The following is a 21,849-nucleotide window of genomic DNA, read 5'->3' on the forward strand; positions in this document are numbered from 1 at the left end:
GGTGTGTGACACTGCACTGGACCCTGACCTGCTGTCTAGCATCTGCACCCCTTGTTTGTGGACAGGGTAACCTGGGGTAATAACTAGCATTCCTTTCATGACAGCAGAGCTGCACCCCTTTCAGATATTATCAATTCATTTATGATATTCACACAGAAGACACACATGGGTGTTTGGTGCCCAGACACAAGGAACGCTTGATTTGCCTGGCCATGTCTGGGCTAAAGGACAGAATCACCAGGTGGGTCCCCACGTGACCAACAGTTGAGTTGATGGGGAGGGTCCCTTTTGGAGGCTCAATGATCAGAGGAGGCTGGTCATTGCAGTGACCGATGTAGACTGACCAGGGTGGGTGGGAGTACGTGTATAACCCAAGTCCTCCCATGTGAGTGGTCACTCCCTGGAGTGGGGCTGGGACTGCTATGTGGTGTGGTGGGTCACTGTGGAGAGCAAGGAGGCCCAGGCCTGGTGCAGCTTTGGCACAGACAAGCAGAGGTCAGAGGGTGAGCCAATACAATGTGCACTTGCCTGTGCATGTCTGAAGTGCAGCCCACCTCGGTGATCACGCCTCTCTCGGATGGACAGTTTGGGCCAGGGTGGATGGCCCGGGTGGATGTGGGACCCGCCCACTCTCAGCCTGTGCCCCTCTAACTACACAGGCTTGAATAGGCTGCTGTATCCATGTCCCAGTAATAACGCCAATCCATCACACCCATCACCTTAGGAGGCGAGACTGAGGCCACAGCCATGCCAGGACCAACAAGGATTAGAGGGAGAGGGGATCACTGTCTGGACACAGGAGGGAGATTTGAGAGCAAGAAGGGGTGATAGGGGGGCACCAGGGATGGGAGGAAGACTGAGGATGATGCTCTAGCTCCTGGCGGTGGATGGGAGGCGGGTCGGGCAGACAGCTCAGAGGCCAACCTCCAGTAGGTAGCGTAGGCGGCACTGACTCTCCTGGTAGATGAGATACTCGCTCTGGAAGAAGCTGGAGCTGCTGAACTCTGGGCAGGGCATGGGCTGGCCCTGGGGCACCACCACTCGCTGGCCGTCCAGCTCTAGCTTGGTGTCCTGGGTTGGAACTGCAGGGCACAGCAAGGGCCATGAATGACCCAAGGGTCACTGGTCCTTGGCTTTACCGGTAAGTCCTACCCCCTGTGCTCTCCACTTCTACCACAGGGAGTGCCCGCTCATTCCCACCTTGCCAAACTCCAAACCACTGCATAGGCTGGGCCTTCTGCCTGGAATCTCCTCCCCCATTTCTCTGCCTGGGAAATGCCTGCTCATCTTTCAATGCTCAGTCAATAACAACTCTTCTTTGAAGCTCTCCTGGATGCCCAGGAAAGATTTGTTGAATCAGTGAATGTTTGTTGAATGATAAAGTGAATGACTGCAGTGAAGAATCCTGCTTCTTTTTGTCCTTCCTCACAAGCCCCTTCCTTGCTCACCTCCTCTCTGGAAGCATCCTGCTCCATCTCAGCCTCACCTCTATCCTTAGGCCTGTCCAGCTTCATGGGACTCACCAGGCTCTGTGTGGCCACGGGCAATGACACTGTCGAAGCCAGGGGGTGGCTGCTTCAAGCTGGGCTCATAGACGGTGATGCGGTACTCTCTGCCCACTGCCACCTCACCCAGGAACATGTAGCCAATGTCATGGGCCCCGCAGGATATGCCAGTAACTGGGAGACACAGGGAGGCTCAGGGTAGGCAGACTGGCTCTCTGCCTGACTCTCTGGGCTCCTCTCTGCTGCACTGTTATCTCCTTTGGCTTTGCTGCCCTGGCCCAGAAAAGTACCCATCCTTCTTCCATCCTTCCTCCAACCATTTCTCCAGGCCCCTTGTCCTGGCTGTGCTCCCTCCCCTTCTCTCCTCCACTCCTCAACTCCCAGAGGCCAGGCGTCTGCCACCCTCACCAAGGTCAGTAATGGCCTTCCAGTGACCATATCTGGGGTGGGGGCTTTTCAGGCCTGCTCTGCTGATTTTGCCATGGCATCTTTCACCCTCTACCCTGAGACCCCCTTGCAATGCTCTCCTGAGGCCACCCTCCACTCCTTCTTAGGCTCCTCTGCCCTCCTAGTGGACGCCTTGGCCTTGAGGAACCTTCAGCTCCATCTGCACTTGGATGAATCCTCCGACCTTGCTCTCTTGAGTGGGGGCGGGTAGTGGTCTCCAATAATGAGGTCAACCTGGGCTGAGGAGCCAGTAGGGGCAGGTCACCTCAGTGAGGACACCTCTGGACAGAAACTTGGGGGTCATTGGAGACACCCTCAACCCTTTCCCACAATGCTGCCCATCCCACCTCCCACATACTCCTCTCATGGATTCTCTCCTCCTCTGCCTCCATTGCCCTGGGCTGGGGGCCCATCACATTTGGCCTGGATGGGAACACAGCCTCCCTGCAGCCTCTGGCCTTTGCCACCCTCCCAATGGCTGCAGCCACGTTCAACTGTACTCCCCATCGCTCTCTGAATAAGGCTCCCTTGATCCTCCTGGGCCCCCAAGCCCCACACCCACACTAGGCGTTTGCTCTAAGCTTTGTCATTAGGCCGTGCCTGGAGGTGCTGACCTGCCACAGCCTCCCAGGCTTCGTGCCACTCCCTGGCTGCTTTACCTTGAAGGCTCCTCTTTCACCCCCTCCCAGGTCAGGTTGGCACACTCATCCCATCTGCATCACCTTCTCCAGGAAGCTGTCGCTGACCAGCGGATGCCTCCTTTGAGTCCCCCAACCCCCAGGATGCCCCACAGAGCTCTCTAGTCCGTAACTATCCGAGGGGTCCTCTCCTGGATCCACCGCAGGTGGGACAAGTAATGGGCCCCATGCTCCTTAGTGTCCACATAACCACTCAGGGCTTGGCCCTAAGGGACACCTCACCATAGCCAGCTGACTTGCTGTTCTCCGAGGCAAAGTAGATGCCTTTGCCAACACAGCCACCAGAATGTGGCATGATGCGGAGCCCACTGGTGAGGATGGCGGCCACCACAGCCATGTTGGTGCTGTGCCACAGTAGCTTCCGATTACCCAGCTTGTCGTGGGCCTGGAACTGATCTCCCTAGGTGGGGAGATGGGAACCGGGAGAGTCATGCCACCCAAGCTCAGGTGTTTCTGTCTGCCATCAGAGGGTATGACCAAGGCCAAGGGTTCCCTAGTCACTCACATACTCATGCACACATGCACAAGACCTAGGCCTGGTGGAAACTGGTCAGAGTTTCTCAGCCAACTCGCTAAAGGGAAGATAAGCCAACGTCACCTCCTAAGGGACAAAGTAGTGATGGTGGGGAGGGAATCTTCCTCACCTCCCCTTCTCGGTTCACTGTCCAACTATGCTGAAGAGCAGGGCAACTGTACTTGCTGCCAGTCTTTTCCAAGTAGGTATGTATCACCTGCGGGGAGAGAAAAAGCTGGGTGCCAAGAGCAAGAAATGTATGGACTAACCTCCACTTGTCCCCTGCAGTCCCAGAGCTCTCCTCAGGCGCTGGAGACACAGCGAGAGAAGGCCCTAGGAGAGGGATTCTTCTGGGCACCTGGAGGGCAGACAGGCAAAGGGCCAGTGCCCACTGCTAGCTCGGCTCCTCTGTGGGGACCGGCCCGCCTTGTACTCGGGTGCCTTTGGGTCCAGCAGCTGGAGCTGGCACTTGAGGAGCTGGTAATCTCGGTCCAGTGGGTGTGGCTCCTCCTCCACTTACTTTGTCTCCTCGGGGGCTGCCTGCAGGGCCTGGGCCAGCTTGATGTCTGCCAGCACCTAAGGGGATGGGCACTGGCAGCTTGTGTGTCCCCTTGACCCTGGGCCTCCCCTCCCCCTCCCACATAAATAGGACCATGGCCACCCCACCTTATTCAGCCCCACCCCATCTATCTGTCTGGCCTTCCCCTCCCCTGTCCTTTGGCCTGCCCATCACAGTCCATCTGTCCCCCATCTCCCTTGCCCCATCTATCTGTTTGGTAACCCCACTGCCTGCAACCTGCCAACCCTCACCAGCAGCATGTCCTTCTTGGCCTGCAGAAGCTCCGGGGAGTTGATGGGTGGGGGCTGGCTACAGCCGAAGCTGTGGGGAATGATGGTGTAGAAGTGGGAGGACAGCTCCTCCAGGCTGAGGCCACGATCTGCGAGGGCTTTCAGGGCCACCTCCACTGCCTCCAAGGCCTCCAAACCCCGGGAAATCTGCTGCTTGCTCAACTTCCCCAGTGGCATCTTCTTCACATCTGGGGGGATGGGGAGAGTGGGGAGTCAGGCCCACAGCCCTGCCACCCCCAGACCCCTGCTACCCTTCCTGGCTCCTCCCCTCTCACCCAGGTTCATGATAGCCATGGCATTCTTTTATTTATTTATTTATTTTTCCTGTGGTGCGCAGGCCTCTCACTGTTGTGGCCTCTCCTGTTGCGAAGCACAGGCTCCGGACGCACAGGCCCAGTGGCCATGGCTCACGGGCCCAGCCGCTCCGCGGCATGTGGGATCTTCCTGGACCGGGGCATGAACCCGTGTCCCCTACATAGGCAGGTGGACTCAACCACTGCGCCACCAGGGAAGCCCAGCCATGGCATTCTTGAACATGTCCTTGCTGAAGATGTTGGTTGTAAGCTTCTGTGTGGCTGCGTCCAGGGAGCAGGACTGTACTTGCTGAACCACGATCCTCACTGGGCCTCCATCTACCTAGGGGTAGAGGGCCCACGTGGGCAGGAGCAGCTGGGCAGGGCACCTGCACCTGGAGCAGGGCCTGGCCAGACCGAGGCCAGAGAGGAAGGCCTGTGCCTGAGGGTGTACAGCTGGGCAGTGGCCGTCCCTTCCCTCGGCCCAGGCCCACCCTCCCTTCCTGGCCACTTCACCTTCACCATGGCTTCCTGGGCCTCATCCTCTCTCCGTACTTTGCTAAGTGTATACTTGCTAGGGTGGGCCACAAAGTGGTCCTGCTCTGCCCAGCTGTTCTTGGTCTTGTCCCGAAATTTCTTTTCAAAGTCCTTCTGTGCATCCTCCAGTGACATGAAGCGGCTGAGTTTTGACTGGCCCACCTCTCCCGGCAAGCAACAGTTTTCAGAGGTGTGCCTACCACAGTGCCCGCCGTAAATGTTTGCTGGCCTCTACTGTGCAGGCCCTGTGCCGAGCGCCCCTGGATGTCAGAGGTGGGGCAGGGCACAGTCAGAGGCTGTGGCCTTTTGGCCTGAGTAAGCTGTGGGGACCCCGGGGAGCAGGGGGCATGCGTTGAGCAGGGAGGGGTGGGGAGGATGCGGGCACAGGGTGGGTGGGTGGTACTCACCACGCGCCCCCAGCGGTTCCAGCAGATAAAGCAGTCACTTTCTTCCAGCAGCTGGATGATGTAGAACTTGTTGTTGCTCCCAGTGTTGGTCTGGTTCAGGATACAGTCGTAGTCTTCATGCACCTGTGGCCAGAGGGGGTGTGCGGAGGGCAGGCTGGCTCCGGCTGCCTCTGGGTGGGATGGGGTACTTGGCTGCATGCTGACAGGAATCACACTGCACTGGGGTGTCAGAGGAGGCCCTGTCTGGGAACCCTGCCTTAAGTGTTGTTGGGGGAAGACTGAGAAGCTCAGGGGCCTGTCCTGGGGTCTGAAGAGCAGACATGACCCACCTGGATCTGATGGGATATAGCCCTGCCTGACCTTTGGGGTCTTGGAAGAACACAGTTTACTTGGGAGCCTTGAACTATTTGGCCAGAGCCAAGTGGGAGGGGAGGAGGTCTGAGTGTATTTGTACTCAAGAGGGAGCAGGCACTGGGACTGGGCGGGGACTACAGCTTACCTGGGTCCCAGGGTTGCAGCTGAATGGGCACAGGGGGTCCACTTAGGCTATGCGCTTCTCTGTGGGTGGAGGGCCTCGGCAGTGGAGTGGAAACTGTTCTCCTCTTGTGCCCCCTGACGCCCCTTCTTCTTCTCAGGACTCTCACGCTGCACCTGGGGCTTGCGCTTTGGAGCCACGGCTGTTCTAGGGCACAGAGGGGGCCCTCAGGCATCCATGGCCTTTGCGTCCCACCTGGCTGGCACATCACCAACTTGCCCCACCCTGAGATTGCCCTTTGGTGACCTCCCTCTGCCTCCATTTCCCCACTCCCTGTCCCTGACCAAAACCGGCTCTCTGCACCCCAGATACACCCCTTTCTCCAGTCACCAGGGCCAAGCCAGGCCCCTGTCCAGTCTGCCCAGTCTGGTCAAGGAAGAGGGGCTCTCCACCCTCTATGGATCTTTTGTGTGTTCTGAGGTTGAAGGGAAAGTGAAAGGAGAATCTCCCCCCTCCCATTTCTGGGCTCCTCTCCCCAGAGCACTCTCTGCTCCTCCCCCATCTCAGCTAACTTGGACCTGGCGTGGTTGCTGGGCTGAGTCACCCCAGCTATGGAGGAGAGTGGGCAGTGGCTCCCGGGGGGCAGCACTCCTAAGGCCAGATCTGTCTCTCCAAAGCTTGGGACCCAATAGCACAGAAACCCTTCCCAGCAGGTTCAAGAATTCTGGGGTGCCAGTCTCCGTCCCAGACCAGTGGCATTGAACTGCCAGAGGGCAAGGGTCAGTCACACCCGCCCTGACCTGCCCTGTGGAGGACTGTGGGCAAGGCCATAGGGCACTCACCTAAGAGAAGCAGGGACCTGGGAGAGGTGGTGGTCACCAGGTCAGTAACTCCCAGGCAGTCCTAGTTCTAACAACCTCCCGTAAGCCTTAGGGGAGCGGGGAAGAAGTGGGTGTGGGTAGGATTCCAGCTATTTGGCCACCAGTCTGGTGAGTCAGAGGCTGGGCAGGCCGAGGCGGGCAGGCAGCCTGTCCCATGGATGGGTGGACACTTGATCCTGACACAGCCAAGGCCCAGGGGACTGACGCGCCCTTAGAGCTGCTCATCTGGCCTGAGGCATGCAATACGTATCCACCGGTTGTCCAGTGACCTTGGCCCCAGGTGCGGGCACTGCCTTCTTCTCCCGGGGGCTGCCGGATCCCTCTCCCCCCCGGTTATTTAGAGTCAGACTCTCTCACCCTGGCTCCCGCCCCTGACGGGGAGGAGTCACGTTCCAGGAAGAGGAATCCCGCGTCTCTGGCGACCCCCAGCGTCCAAGGAGAGCAAACACAGAGACGGTGTCGGGGTCCGACCCCTCTTCATACGTCAGTCAGCGGCAGGGCGCACGCGCCGCAGCCGCTGGCCGGAAGCGCCAGGGAGAGGCTTGCTTCCTACTGGAGCCGGCCGCGGGAGCCTATAGGAGTTCTAGGAGGCATTTATCCTATGGGCGCTTGGGGGCGTGACAGAACCTACCCAAGGGCCCTGTGGGAGGCGGGGCCCACCGGGCGGTGGGAGCCTATCTTGGCTTGGAGTCTTGTGGGACGGCCCGGGTTTAGCCGCCACGTGAGTTCTCTAGGAGCCGCCGCTAACACACGCGGTGGGCAGCATGTCGGCGACAGGGGCGGCTCGAAAGAGGGGAAAGCCGGCCTCGGGGGCCGGGGCTGGTGCGGGGGCCGGCAAGCTGCGGCGAAAGGTGAGCATGGCGCTTTGGCGGGGCGGGGTCCATCCTATGTTACTGGGACCACCATTATCCCCATCCGGGGGCCCCGGCACCGATCCCCTCGCCCCCGGGACCCCAGCTGGAGTCAGCTTCGTCCCGTTCTCCGCGCGCCAAATACTGAAAAAGCCTTTCACTTGAGCCGGGGGCTACCGCCTTTCCCAGTGACTCTCGAGGGACCCTAAGGGGCCCTTGGTCAGAGCCGGGGTGGTCGGGACCCCTGACCAAATAAAGTATTATAGGGCCTTCCTTGGTGGCGCAGTGGTTGAGAGTCCGCCTGCCGATGCACGGGACGCGGGTTCGTGCCCCGGTCCGGGAAGATCCCACATGCCGCGGAGCGGCTGGGCCCGTGAGCCATGGCCGCTGAGCCTGCGCGTCCGGAGCCTGTGCTCCGCAACGGGAGAGATCTCACAACAGTGAGAGGCCCGCGTACCGAAAAAAACAAAAGTATTATATAATTCCTAGGACGACTCTTCTGGGGACAAGGGCAAGTCCAAGGGTGGCGGCAAGATGAATGAGGAGATCTCCAGCGACTCGGAGAGTGAGAGGTGAGCTCTTTTTTTACACCTAGTAGAAAAGAACACTGGGGCCCATTGTGTATGGAAGGAGTACTCAATGACGGGGGCTAGAGCTGGGCCTAGAACCCAGGACTCTGGCCCTTGATTCTCAGATCTTGATTCTTTCCTCCACTTTTTGACCCTGAGAACTGTCATTTCCTTCGCTGCAGGGGCAGGGTCTCTGTGTGGGGAGGACCCCCAGTCCTAATGGGAGACCAGTGAGACCTTCCTTCATGACAGGGAGCTGAACTCAGGCGAGGGGAGAGGGATGCAAGAAATGCTTGCTAGTTCTTCATTCTGTTCTCCCACAATTTCACAGTTATTGAGAGTGCCAGGCACTAGTTTCACTGTTGAGAGAACAGAGATGAGCAGGCAGGTGAACACGGAATGTGTTGTGGTGGGATGTGTATCTTAGAGCTGCGTGTTGTTGGAACAGAGAAGGGGAGTTTAAATGGGGCCTGGAGAGATGAGGAGGGGTTCCTCGTGGAGAGGTAGGGAAGGCATTCAGGGATCAGAGAAAAGTCGGGGAGCTAAGCAGGCTAGATGGGAGATGGAGAGGATGGGAAGGTAGGCACTGGGTGCATCTGGACTCTGGAGGGCTTTGCGTACCTCCTCCATTCTGCAGGTGATGGGGGTGGAGTATGTTGCAGAGTTCAGAGGGGTCTAGCAGGGTATCAGGCCTGACCCTGTGGCATGGAAGCTGTCATATCAGAATCCCGGTGCCTTCCTTAAGAGTTGGCTTTAGAAATTCTCCTTCTAAAAGTTGAGTACATGTTGGCCTTAACCTGCTCACAGAAAGACTTCGTATAAACTTCTTGTAGTCTTAAGGTTACTGTGGGTATGTGCCAGGCCCTGTGTTAAGCACTTTTAAATATTTTTAAAATGTGTTGTGAAATGTATTAGCTACAGAAGAGTTAATGAACTGTAATTGTACCATAGAGAGTAATGATGAAATGATGAACCTCTGTGCACCCACCAGAACTAGACCATTTGTAGAAACTTAGAAGCCCCAACTGCCATTCCTGACTTAAGTTAATCATTTCTTTGGTTTCCTTCCTTCCTTTTTCTTCTTCTTTTTTTTTCTTTTCCCTTTTCTGATTCAGGTATAACTTACATACAGTAATATTTACCTTTCTTAGTGTACTGTTCTTTGAGTTGTGACAGTCGCATATGGTCGTGTAACTACCACCACTGTAAAGATATAGAAGGGTTTTACCACCCACCAAAATCCCCCATGGCTCCTTTGCAGTCAATTCCCACCCCCTTCCAACCAGTAACTGCTGTCCCTAGAATTTTGCCTTTTCCAGAATGTTATTTGAGTGGAATTACAATGGTTGTATACTTGCTTTGATTTTCTTTAGAGTTCTGTCTTCTATATGTGAACCCGAAACAATAGATTGATTCCTTGGGTAAACTGCGTAGAAGTTAAGACCTTGGTGTATGAGGGAAGGGCAGCACCAACCCTGTTGGCTGAAGACTTGCTGGGCACTGGGTACTAACCGGTCTCAGGAGCATGGTCAGGCCTTGGCTTCCTTGAGAGTTTCCAAGGTCGTTTCTGGGGAAGTTGTGGGCAAGGTCATGGATGAGTCTAGGAAACAATTGGGCTACCTGACAGGGACTAGGTATCTGCAGGCACTTGATCAGAGGGAACGGGCTGCCCTGGGTTTTCTGAGTTCCTGTGACTTACCTCCAGCTCCCAGGAGCAAGTCAAAGTAGGACTCAAGAGGGAGTGAGGGGCATGGAGGGGAAAGCAAGGACTTCGCTAGCACAAGGTCAAGCCAGGCCCAGTTAAGCTTCACCTGGAATCCCATCCTCGAGGTAGAGGATGGTGCCATGGCAGTGAGGATGGGGCATTGATAGTCCCAACATGTCTGCCTCTTGGTTCCTTGCATCAGATCTGGGCTGGCTGCTCCCCTGTGTCTGGGGGGTTGTTGTTGTTCTGAGATCTGCCGTTTCTGCTTTCCATGTTGGATCTTCTGTTTCCTGTCTCCCGTGCCTTCCCCATTCTTAGCTCACTCTCTTGCTCAGGGAGCACATCCTCCATCCTTAAAAGAAGGAGAAAGGACCACTTTTGTGGCACCTTGTACATCTGATAATGTCTTCATTTATCGTTAATGGTTTAACTGGCATGCCATTCCAGTGGTTAGCGTTTTATTCCGAATTTTGTACGTGCAGCTCCTTTGTTTCCTGCTCTCAGTGTTGCTGTTGAGACTTCTGGAGTCATTTTGATTCCTGACCCTTTGTATATGGTCTGATTTTTCTTGGAAGCCTGTAGAACCTTCTCTTTCCCTCCAGAGTTGAGAGATTTCACAGTGATCTCTTTGGGTTTGGGGTCTGTTTTCACCCTTACGTTGGGCCCTGAGTGGGCCCTTTCATTTTGGTAAGTCACATCTTTCGGTTTTCTGTGTGTGAGACCATTGGCCATGAGAGCTGGCAGGGATGGGGGTGTCAAGTGGCTGGGGAAGCAGTGAGGAGCACAGTCCTAGTGGCCAGAGGAGCAGGCTGAGCCCTCCTGCTCGCAGCCTAGTTCCTCCTGCTCACAGCCTAGTTCCTCCTGCTCACAGCCTAGTTCCCAGGAGGAATGAGGAGGAGGAGCTGGAGGAGCTGGAGGAGACCGCACAGGAGAAGAAGCTGCGCTTGGCTAAGCTCTACCTTGAGCAGCTCAAGCAGCAAGGTGAGCCTGTGGACTGGGCAGGTGAGGGGTGGGGCCTGTGCCTGAGTCTGCCTGCTGTGGCCCCAGCCACCTGGTGGGTGACTGATGCAGGTAGCCGGGTGGGCTGCTGGGGCTGCTGCTGCTGGTGGCCCTGTGGGAGGGTGGCTAGGAGCTCTACTGGATCTCCTGGGGTGGGCCAGGCCTTCAGGGGGCTTCGGACTGATCTGATAAGTAAAGGCAGGGGGTGGGCAGGAGGAGACCATCCAGCCCTCCCTCCCCTTTGGCTGAGGTGCCCTGAACTTCCATGGGACACAGCCCAAATGTTCAGGGCCCAGGACTGAGGTGGTGGGTGGGGATGGGAAGGGAAAAGTGGGGTGTTGTTGGCCTGGTTTACTTGGCTTGGTCTGTCCTACACAGAGGAGGAGAAGGCTGAGGCCCGTGAATTTGAGGAGGACCAGGTGGCGGGGAGGCTGAAGGAGGACGTGGTGAGCGTGGAGGGAGGGTCGTGGGAGGGAAGGGATGGGGCTGGTCCTGCTCCTGGGATCTCACCCCTCTCCTCTCCATGCAGCTCGAGCAGAGAGGCAGGCTGCAGAAGTCGGTGGCAAAGGAGGTGAGCAGACAGGGCACTTTGGTGTCAGATTGGAGGGAATCACCTGGGTTGGTGGGCAGATGGCCCAACTGGGGACTCAGGCTGTGGGGTGTTTGCTCTGGAACGTAGTGGGCACTTGGGCAGACAGGGTTAGGTAACGGTCTGGTCTTGGCAGCCCTGGCTCCGGTTTTCCTTCTGGGCAGTGTGGTGGGAAAGGATGGTGTGTGTGTGTGTGGAGAGGGGCCTTCCTGCCCCCAGTTGCAGTGACCCGGCCCCTGCCTGCCTAGATCCAGGCCCCAGACCCTGCTGACATTCGAATCTTACGGGGCCACCAGCTGTCCATCACATGTTTGGTTATCACCCCTGACGACCTGGCCATCTTTTCTGCCTCCAAAGACTGCACCATTATTAAGTGTGAGTGAGTGCCTGGGTGGGGGTTCAGCCATGAGGGATCATCTGGGCCAGCTGGTCTGGGGAGGAAGGAATAATCAGGGAAAACTGAGACCCGACGGGGGAAGCTTCTGGAGACAGGTTTGCTTCTGAAGAGGTTTTCTCTGGATGACAGTGGAAGCTTCTGCTCAGGAGTGGGGCTTGTGAGCTCCCTGTCAATGTCATTGGAGATGATGGAGTGGAGGCAGGATGATGATTTAATGGGAATTGATGCTTCAGGTGGGCAGTTGGACTAGAGGACAGTCGAGGCTGTGCACAGTTCTAGGATTGAGTTCCTGGTCCTCCTGGGTTCCTGGCCTTTGACCACTGAGGGCTGTCCTCATCCACCCATAGTAGTAACAGGAAGAGCTCGTACCATCAGTCCCAAGCACTTTCCTGTCCCTTTTCTTACGGGCTTCATGGCTGCCCTTTGGGATTATTGTCACCACTTAACAGATGAGGAAACTGAGGTGACTTGTCCAGGGGCTCACAGTGGCTGGGCCAGATCTTCTGACCTGAGGCCAGGATTTTTTCCATGGTGCCACGCTGCCCTTGATGGGGGTTGCCAGACAGTCCTGCCTTCTGTCCCAGTAGCATCTCTCTTCCCGCTTGGTGTCAGGGAGTGTGGAAAGTGGACGGAAGCTTCATGTGATCCCTCGAGCCAAGAAGGGTGCCGAGGGGCAGCCCTCCAGCCATAGTAGCCACGTCCTCTGCATGGCCATCTCCTCCGATGGGAAGTACCTGGTAAGGCAGGATTGGCCCCGGGAGTAGGTGAGAGGTGTGGGCACATGGTGGGTGCCCGTGGCCATTGCCCTTGTTTCCATAGGCCTCGGGTGACCGCAGCAAGCTCATTCTCATTTGGGAGGCCCAGAGCTGCCAGCACCTGTACACCTTCACGGGACACCGGGACGCCGTGTCGGTGAGAAGCTGGGCCTCCTTTAGTGGACGTTTCTTGAGCACCCAAGTGGGCCAGGCATGGTACTGGGATCCGGGGAATGGTGTGAAAGAGGCAGCGGGTCCCCATCCTCAGGGAACCTGCACTTTGGTGAACAGGACAGAAACAGGGTGAAGCAATAGGGAAGAGCTGTGGGAGACTGAGTCGAGCTTGCCTAAGGAGAGGGAGGCCTCGGAGAAGTCTGTACTTGCTTGAGGGCAGGCAAGTGTGCCCCTGGCTCCACGTAGAGCCCCACAGAGTGCTCTTGATGGGGGCTGGCTTCCTGTGCCACGTGACCTTTTCAGGACGTCCCCCCTGGGCCTGACCTCTGTCTCTCCTGCTGTAGTCCAGGTTCCTTTTGCCCTCTTTCCATGCACCCTTAGGGGCTGGCATTCCGCAGAGGCACCCACCAGCTCTACAGCACGTCCCACGACCGCTCTGTGAAGGTGTGGAATGTGGCGGAGAACTCCTACGTGGAGACGCTGTGAGTATGCGCGGGCAGAGGGCACACGGGTGTGCACGTGCAGGTTCACGGGTGACCCCATCCTCCCTCTGTCCCCCTCTCCAGCTTCGGGCACCAGGATGCTGTGGCTGCACTGGATGCTCTGAGCAGGGAGTGCTGCGTGACCGCCGGGGGCCGGGACGGGACCGTGCGTGTGTGGAAGATCCCCGAGGAGTCCCAGCTTGTCTTCTACGGCCACCAGTAAGGTGGCCTGCTGCACTGGGCATTGAGGGGGCCACCCGCATGGGCTGGGGGTGAGGTTGGGCCACGCCCCTCATGGTGCGTTTCTCCAGGGGCTCCATCGACAGCATCCAGCTCATCAATGAGGAGCATATGGTGTCGGGTGCAGACGATGGGTAAGAGCTGCCTTCCACCACTGCCACTGCCCCTGGACTTGCCGCGTAGAATCCTGCTCAGGAGCTGTAGTAACCCCTTTCCATAGATGAGGACATTGAGGCAGAGAGCGCAGGGGACCTTGTCTGCTTCCTGTGGCTGGTGTGCACTTGGTCCCTTCCTGCCGTGTGGCCCTTCTGCCCTGCCCCTGGCCCCCTCACTGACCCTACTCCCTGTCCACAGTTCTGTAGCCTTGTGGGGCCTCTCTAAGAAGCGGCCACTTGCCCTGCAGCGTGAGGCCCACGGGCTGCGGGGGGAGCTGGGCTTGGAGCAGCCCTTCTGGGTGTCATCGGTGGCAGCCCTGCTCAACACAGACCTCGTGGCCACAGGTGGGTGCCCTGTGTGGCAGAAAAGAGGGGATCTCAGGGTGGGCTGGTGAGGGGGGTGCTCACTGTCTCCCTGTCCCCCAGGCTCTCACAGCAACTCTGTGCGGCTCTGGCAATGCGGGGAGGGCTTCCGGCAGCTTGACCTTCTCTGCGACATCCCCCTGGTGAGTGAGGCTTGAATACCCAGCCTGTCTTTTTTTTTTTTTTTTTTTGCGGTACGCGGGCCTCTCACTGTTGTGGCCTCTCCCGTTGCGGAGCACAGGCTCCGGACGCACAGGCTCAGCAGCCATGGCTCACGGGCCCAGCTGCTCCGCGGCATGTGGGATCTTCCCGGACCGGGGCACGAACCCTCGTGCTCTGCATTGGCAGGCAGACTCTCAACCACTGCGCCACCAGGGAAGCCCCCCAGCCTGTCTTTACCACACTCCCAAGGCCCGTTACAGTGTTTTCCTGCCAGAAGGGCGGTTCCTTGGAGCAGGGCCAGCTATGACTTCTCTTTCTAGCCCCAACTCTTAGCACACGGCCTGCAGGAACCCTCCCTTCTTCCTCTCCCTTCCCCGCCTCCACTCCCCTCCTTGTCCTAGGCCCTGTCCTGGTTACTGGGGTATAAGGCAGGGAAGTGTGGGCAAAGGCATGGAGGGCCTGGCCCTGTGATGGGTTCTGCATGACTGGTGCCAGACTGAATGCCAGGCTAGGGTGTGTGGACTTGGTGCAACCTAGGGCAGAGTGGCAGGATCTGTCAGTAACTGCTAGTGACAGTTCAGGGCTTGGGTCAATGGTGATGGTCATGGAGTCTCCAGAGCCAGGACCAGGAGCCAGGTCCTACTTGGCGTACACTGTCTCCTTCATCCCCACAAACTCTCTGCGAGGCCTGCGCTCTACTTTCCCCAGCTCACAGAGGTGGATGCTGAGGCCCTGAGGGGTAGAGGGCCGGCCCAGGTGGCAGGACGCAGAGAAGGGATTTAACCCAGGCTGGGCCTTTGACTGTGATGCTGGGGCTGTGGTGAGGGATCTGTTCTCACATCTTACTGCCTTTTCCCTCCCTCTTCTCAGGTGGGCTTTATCAATAGCCTCAAGTTCTCCAGTGCTGGGGACTTCCTGGTGGCCGGGGTAGGGCAGGAGCACAGGTATGAGGCACTTCTCGAGGGGTGCGGGTGGGGCAAATGGCATAGGGTGGGTGGCTGGGTGGGAATGGGGTGGATACCGGGTGGGGCTGGGCCCGCCCTCAGCTGCTCCTCTCGCCCCTGCAGGCTTGGCCGGTGGTGGCGGATCAAAGAGGCCCGGAACTCCGTCTGCATCATCCCTCTCCACAGGGCCCCCAGGCCCCCTGCTGCTGGCTCCTGACACTCTTATCCCCTTTATTTAAGTTCTTCCCAGGCCATCCCCTGCCTTCTTTGTATTAAAAGCCTCCTCTTCTGGGCCTTGTCTCCTCTAGCTTCTTGACTGGGGAGGGCAGGGGGATGGCAGGGGATGGCTTAGTAAAGGCCTGGGGGCTTTATCCTTTCCAGCGAATTTGGGAATGGAGCCCTCAGCTGGCTTCTGGCTCCTAGACCCTGAGTATCCTCTACGACTTTGTTAGGCCAGCTTTCCCCCCAGTGCTCTGGGCTGGTTGGAGTCAGAACCTGCTGATCCCTCAGCTAAGAAGCTGTGGCTGTCCAGTGTGTGTAAGGGCTGGCTGTGGGGTCTGAGGACTGAAAGGAAGACAGTTAGACCTACAAGTCAGGCTGATCTGCACCACCCAGGCCAGGTTAGGAAGCTTTAGAAGTCAGACTGCCCTTGGGGTGGGGGTTGGGGTGGAGGTGGGACCCTGCATTCCTGCATTGCTCACTGCTTGGGGACAGTGTCAGAGGTGGGAATAGCCCTGCACTTGGTCTGAATGACAGCCAGGCTGCACGATTCCTCACAGCAGTGACCCTGACAGGTTAATGTGTTCTCCTGATTCCACCAACTGGATAATTCAGCTTCTGCCATGGAGTGCAGTAAAGAGGAGGTGGAGAGGCTGATTGGAGAGGCAGCAGTGCAGGGAAGTGTCCTCTTCTCAGTGGAAAATGAGCAAGGTGTGTTAAGGATTCTGCTCTGAACGTTCCCTTAATGGCTTGGGCCCAACAGCTGAGCCTATGGTTCTCAAGCGGCAGCGTGGTCCCCTTGGGGGAGGAAGCTACAGGGTTTCCCTCTTGCTCCCCTGCTCGTGAGGCCTCCCCCTTGGACAGACCTCCTCCTACCTTCATTCTCCTGGGGCCAGAAGGGTCAGGTTCAGATTGAACCCCTGAAAACCCTGTTGTGGATCAGATAATGTTACTAGAATTCACTCCCTATGTCCCGCCTTAAATTGAGCTCAACGACAGCATACACATACCTCCTGAATAATATTTCAAGTAACACGGAAATGCCCCTTAATACACAAACCCCTTTTCCATTAGCACATTCCCAGGGAGAAAGGAAAGTCTGAAAATAAATGCCTTTGGAATTGAAACAGAAAATAATCCCTCTTATGGCTTCTAGTCTCAGCCCTGGTCAACTGAGACTTTTGCTGTAGTTGGGCTCTTCCTCCCTCCCTTCCTTCCAAGCAATGGGAAGCCATGAGAGGGTTGAAAGCAGAAAAGTAATAGGATCTGGTTCACAATAAAAAGAAAAACCAAGTCACTGCTCTGTGGAGAATTAATTAGTAAAGGTTTGGGGGAAGAAGGGCATCCACTTAGGAAGCTATAGTAATAGCAGGTAAGAGGCGATGGTGGTGTGAGAGGGCCAGCAGAAGAAGTGGGGAGGCCGAGCTATGGTTGGGTTGTGTTTGGAGGTGACGCCAACAGATCTTGCTGATCTGTTGATTGTGGGATGAGATGAATGTGGCACCATAGACAGTGTGACATTTACCAAGATGAGAAAGACCAGGTGGGGAAAGCGGGATGAGAAGGATCAACAGTTTAGTTTGCAGTGTCTAGTAGATGTAGGGAAGTTGAGTAGGCAATGAGCTCTCTGCTATATGTTTTATAACATAGGAAGCCATGTGATTCTGGGGTCCAGAATTACACCTCCCACCTCCCACTCCAGTGGGCTCAAGTGCTCTCCTGTCTTCCCCCCGGTGGACTCAAGGCCACAATTAGATGGGTGAGGGGCAGCCACTGTAGCAGCTTTTAGCTCTGTTCGTACCTCTGAACCATGCAAAAGACAGTAGGTGGGGCCCTCCCCATCTCTACCTATTCCTGTCCTTTGAAGACCCCCTGGTCATCATGAGGCCTTGGTACCCTCTCAGAGTCACAGCCCCAGGGGTCACTGAGGTGAGCATTTCTCACTCCTTTCAAAACACTGAGGTGAGCAGCATGACTGAGGGGTGGGGAGGAACTGAGAGAACAGCAGGTAGGGTTCAAAACATCAAAGGGATGCGGATCCTACTAACCACTTTGCGGACCCCATCAGGAAGCCCCCCACAAGCCACTGAGGATACCTCACCTCCAGATCCCGCAACTGGCATACAGGCACCCCCAATCTACCCAGAAAACTACTGGAATAAGAAAATTTAGCAAGCAGGCAAGATACCTATGGTATTGTGTGCAAATATCTGTGAATATACTAAAAACCATTGAATTGTGCACTTTAAGGGGTGAATAGTATGGCTTGTGAATTATATTCCAACAAAGCTGCTTATAAATAAAAATAAAAAGCACCCCCGAAACTGAAAGATTCAAGGGCAATATACAAAAATCAACTGTATGAGCAGTTGGGGAATTCTTGATATAGAAGTGCAAAGTTGAAGGATTTACATTATCTGATTTCAAGACTTACTGTCTTGAAAAACTATAAAGTTACAGTAATCAGGACAGGTGGTGTTAGAGTAAGAAGAGACAAACAGATCAATGATACAGAATAGAGAAGCCAGAAATAGACTCACATTTACACAGTCTATTGATTTTTTTAATGTACCAAGATAATTCAATGCAGAAAGGAAATACATTTTTCAATGGAAAAAAAAAATCTTGACCCCTATCTAACATCATAGCCACAAAAAAGAAAAAAATTAATTCAAGATGGATCACAGACCTAAACAAAAACTAAAGCTAAACCTATGTAAAGTTTCTAGAAAAAAACCCATGAGAATTATTTTGTGACCCTGGAGTTGACAAAGATTTCCGAGGACAGAGAAAGTGCTAAGTATAAAATATTGATAGACTGGACTTCATCCAAATTAAAACCATCTGTTCATCAAAAGACAGCATTTTTAAAAGTCACAGGCCGGGGAAAAGAATATTTACAATACATGAATCTGACAAAGGGCTCATATCGAGTATAAGAACTTCTAGAACTCAGTAATAAAGACAATCCAATAAAAGTGGACAAAAGGCTTAAACCAATACTTCATAAAAGAAGATATATGAATGGCCACTAAACACATGCTCCTCATAATTGGATCCATGAGCATTTGAGGAGTGAAGGGAGAAATTAAAGTCCCTGCACTCTAAGGACACAGGAAAGATCCCACATATGGAGCCTGGGTAAACGAGGGGGCTGGGTGCCAGGATGGAGGCAGACTCAGAAAAGAGGCCAGAGACTGGGGTGTTGGTGAATGTGGTGACCCTAGGGACAGGGAGGGTGCTGGGGCTTTGAATGCCACCAGGACCTGCTCAGACTCAATCCAGTGGGCAGGGAGGAGCTGCCCCAGGGGCTGAGGAGCAGAGGGGTGACACCATCCAAAGTGAAGGTTTTGAGGGTGTGCTGGGCAAGTGGCTTGGGGTGAGCATGATGGGGGTGAGCCTCCTTCTCCAACCCCGTTCTTCTCCACCATTCTTCTCCCCCTCTACCAGAGTTTCATCCCAGAGGCTCTCAGTAGACCCCTTCAGGGAAGAGTGGGAAGGAGAGAAGAAAGGAGGGGTCAGTGAGGGTGTCAATGGGATCAGCCCTCTGAATATGCTCCCAGCCCCAGAGCCTGCTGCGGAAGGAAAGCAGTACTGCTCGTCCTGGGGGCCTCACAGAGTTCCCTGGTATTGTATGAATGGGTCAGCAATTCAACTCTTCTAAGGTAATCGTTGGTAGCAGTTTGGTCTATATACCTTTCTCTCTCTTTATCTGCGTTTATAGCATACATGTATAATTATATATCTTGACGGTTTTTTACCATCCCATCCAATGATGGTTTTATATCCCATCCAATGGGATCATAATGATGTTCAACTTTTTCACTTACAAATACATCTTGGGTATACTTTCTCATCAGTACACATAGATCAAATTCATTATTTTTCAACAGTTATGTTGTTATTCTATAGTTTGAATGGACTATAAACCATTAAATCAATGCCCAATTTTACCAATTGGGGATATCACCAATGACTATCTTTATACACCTTTACATCAATGGGCCACTATTTCTGGTGTCTTGCTTTTGTAGCTAGGGCTATGGCCATTTCCAGCAGAAAAGAATGGACAGTACTTCTGTCTTTTCTTTGGAGGGGGCTTAACTGTTGGGAGCCATCCTGGTGCTTGAGTCATAACTGCCCTTATGACATCATAGGTCTCCCTCCCCCACTCTTTCTCTCCATGCCATGACTAGAGGAACACAGACCTGAGGGGATTTGAACCATCTACACCTGATCCATGTGGGACCAATGGTGAGTAAGAGAGAGACTGACACACTAGGCTTTTTTAGGGATGTCTCCATACATCTCTCGGGATGAGGGGATCTCCCTGACATCTGAATACTCTGGGAAGCCCTGTACGCTGGTGATGTGTGGGTTACTTAATGGAGAGGGAGGGAGAGCAGCCTCCCTCTTGCCTTTCCCCTAACTGCTGATTGCAGGAGAAGGACCAGCCCAAAACAATTAATGAACACACTAAAAATGAGCCTCAGCTCAATGAGGAGCTGATTTTGAAATCTTTACCGCCAGCACCATCACCGAACTTACAGAAGGCAGGGGCAGGAGGAGCCTGGACTTGGATGTCTCTGGTCTTTGTGTCCTAATGCTTGTGGCTAGTGTCTTTTGTATGTTCCAGAGCTAAGAACAGGAATAAACTAATTCTTGTCTGTCCTCTTTCCCCATTTTTTTCTAGGCTAAACAAGAGAATATAGCTGCAACAAAGGGAGTAGATGATGCTAGTAAGAGACCCAGAGCAGTATGATCCCCCCACCCAGATGACATGGAGCTGGGGGTGGGAATGTGGGAGTTGTGTTTGTGGAATGGAATGGCCAACATATGGGAAGCTGGGCTTAATCAATGGTGTGTCTGTGTGTTTGAGCGTGTGCATGTATGTTTGCTTGCTAATTAAGATTTAAAGTTTGAAAGTCAAGTGAAGTGAAGATGGGGAAGAGATAAGAGAGGTAGAATTTTATGGGATGTGGGAACTTTTAATACTATGATATCACAGAGGAAGAGAGCAGGTTGTGGATTGGAGCTGCAGTCAAGGATGAAAGAGCAGGATTAGAAGAGGAAGCCACTTCTCCAGTAGGTGAGTGGGGTCTGAAGGGAAGGATCATGGATCATGGATCCTGGTCAGGTGGACAGGCTCAGGTGGACTATGATAACCCTTTGATCATGGTATTCTTGCTCTAGGCTGGCCAACTTGACCCATGTAAAACTGGGTAGCCAGGACAGATATACTACCATTTTACAGATGGGAGCTCTGAGATTCAGAGGTCAATGTGATGCATCCATGTCCATTAACCAGAGGGGGGCAGAGAAATGACACCTACCTGGTCTTCTGGTTCCAGCCAGTGCCTTGCCCAGTGCTCCTGAGGTTCAGAAGAAGGGGTGATTGTTGATAGGGCATCAGGGTGCCTTCCTGGCACACCCTGGGGCTGAAGTGGGTGGGGAATATCCTCCAAATGTCTCGGCATTTTTCTTGTTAGATCCCAAGAACCCAAAATAGGCCTCCCGTCAGTAATCCAGAAGTAGTAAAGATCCAGGTGTGGTGGCGGGGCACCCTGGTGTGCAGCACACTGCTGCACGTGGCTCTCAGAGTGTGGATCATTCAGGGCTGGTGGAGGCATAAGCTGGTGAAGCTGCATGAGAACAGGTGGCAGACAGCTCTGGAGAACTTTACACGGGAGTGGGTGGCAGTCAGGCTGCAGTCCTGGGTCCGCATGTGGCGCATCCATTGGCGCTACTGCCGTTTGCTCAACGTTGCCCGCATCATCCAGGCCTATTGCAGATGCCACTCCTGCGCTTTCCAGAGTTTCATCAAGGGCCACTACAGAGTCACGGCCAACCAGCTGCATCTTGAACTCGAGATCTTGTTAGGCTCAGGGCCTTGCATTGTGACGGAGTGTATTCCCCTTCCAATAAAGCAGTGAAGTGGTCTTTCCCCAGCTTCTCTCTACTTGATAAGCTCCAGGAGGTCAGGGTAAATGATGGCAAATAGTTAGCATCTCATATGCTAGCTCTGAGGAATTGGCAGGGGTTGTCTGAGGAGGAGGATTTTGAGCCACTGTCCAGACTGAGCAGAGACTGTGATTGATTAGCAACGTCTGACATAGGTAGGAAAGTTGGGGGTACAGATCTGCCATGTTGCCAACTCAGGGAGCATCACTCATGTTCAGTCTATGGAAATGGTGCCTCTCCCTAAGGCTGTGTATAATGGAAGCCTGGGGCAGGGATGGGGTTGTTGCGCACAGTAGCACTTTTGCCAGGAATTCACTCACCAGGTCTAGTTGCTCCGGGCGTGATCTCCCAATCCCATGGCTGAGAAGAGCACACCCACCCCAAGCTCTTGATCCTGGCTCCTGTTGGTTCATAAACTGGGCCCTGTACATGGAGGGCAAGAAAAGACCGAAGAAAGAGGCAGACTACACAAGATTAGTAGGTGGCAGGTTTAGTAAGCAAGGGAACTTATTTACAACACTTGTCTTGGGCGGCCACAGACAAGTACATCTCCGTACTTGCTTGCCAGACTCTTGAAAGTTTATATAGAGGCCTTAATGAGGTTCAGCCACATATACCATCAAGATGTTCTGGAGAACACATTACTCTCTCAAGGCTGAATCCCTGAAAATGTCTCCC

At 54.6% G+C, this 21,849-nt stretch overlaps 3 protein-coding genes across 4 annotated transcripts; 2 read left to right on the forward strand and 1 right to left on the reverse strand.

The window, feature by feature from the left end:
- Window positions 1-912: 912 nt before the first annotated feature.
- On the reverse strand, window positions 913-7,372 carry PARP3 (poly(ADP-ribose) polymerase family member 3; the record flags this gene model as incomplete). Its single annotated transcript, XM_079712589.1, is given in 14 exon segments — window positions 913-1,082; window positions 1,524-1,679; window positions 2,873-3,050; window positions 3,295-3,381; window positions 3,591-3,680; window positions 3,684-3,740; window positions 3,975-4,201; window positions 4,511-4,649; window positions 4,823-5,007; window positions 5,247-5,373; window positions 5,750-5,791; window positions 5,795-5,817; window positions 5,820-5,932; window positions 7,359-7,372. Coding segments are annotated over 14 exon segments (1,608 nt in total).
- RRP9 (ribosomal RNA processing 9, U3 small nucleolar RNA binding protein) lies at window positions 7,349-15,283 on the forward strand. 2 transcript variants are annotated; one of them, XM_079713746.1, is made up of 15 exons: window positions 7,349-7,457; window positions 7,947-8,029; window positions 10,603-10,712; window positions 11,109-11,176; window positions 11,260-11,301; window positions 11,568-11,694; window positions 12,329-12,453; window positions 12,536-12,628; window positions 13,027-13,127; window positions 13,212-13,346; window positions 13,439-13,501; window positions 13,722-13,867; window positions 13,949-14,028; window positions 14,918-14,991; window positions 15,115-15,283. In XM_079713746.1, exons 1-15 carry the CDS (start codon window positions 7,371-7,373, stop codon window positions 15,206-15,208), a joined length of 1,428 nt encoding a protein of 475 aa, XP_079569872.1. In that variant the 5' UTR covers window positions 7,349-7,370; the 3' UTR covers window positions 15,209-15,283. The 2 variants fall into 2 exon arrangements, with proteins under 2 accessions (XP_079569872.1, XP_079569873.1); XM_079713747.1 differs by having other exon boundaries at window positions 13,044-13,127; window positions 13,212-13,351.
- A 3,312-nt stretch (window positions 15,284-18,595) lies between these two features.
- IQCF1 (IQ motif containing F1) lies at window positions 18,596-21,143 on the forward strand (the record flags this gene model as incomplete). The annotated part of the gene is made up of 2 exons (XM_079712590.1): window positions 18,596-18,604; window positions 20,700-21,143. The coding sequence occupies 2 exons, from the start codon at window positions 18,596-18,598 to the stop codon at window positions 21,141-21,143; spliced, it is 453 nt and encodes a 150-aa protein (XP_079568716.1).
- Window positions 21,144-21,849: the final 706 nt, after the last annotated feature.

The sequence above is a fragment of the Hyperoodon ampullatus genome (assembly GCF_949752795.1).
Source record: "Hyperoodon ampullatus genome assembly, chromosome: 10".
In the NCBI taxonomy this organism is placed as follows: domain Eukaryota; kingdom Metazoa; phylum Chordata; class Mammalia; order Artiodactyla; family Ziphiidae; genus Hyperoodon; species Hyperoodon ampullatus.

What these genes read in the sequence shown, in the direction of transcription:
- RRP9 (XM_079713746.1), top strand. Translation starts at nt 7,371, where the DNA reads ATGTCGGCGACAGGGGCGGCTCGAAAGAGGGGAAAGCCGGCCTCGGGG. An exon ending in CTTGTCTTCTACGGCCACCA is followed by an intron (nt 13,347 to 13,438) that starts GTAAGGTGGCCT and finishes GCGTTTCTCCAG; the next exon opens with GGGCTCCATCGACAGCATCC. An exon ending in GTGTCGGGTGCAGACGATGG is followed by an intron (nt 13,502 to 13,721) that starts GTAAGAGCTGCC and finishes CCCTGTCCACAG; the next exon opens with TTCTGTAGCCTTGTGGGGCC.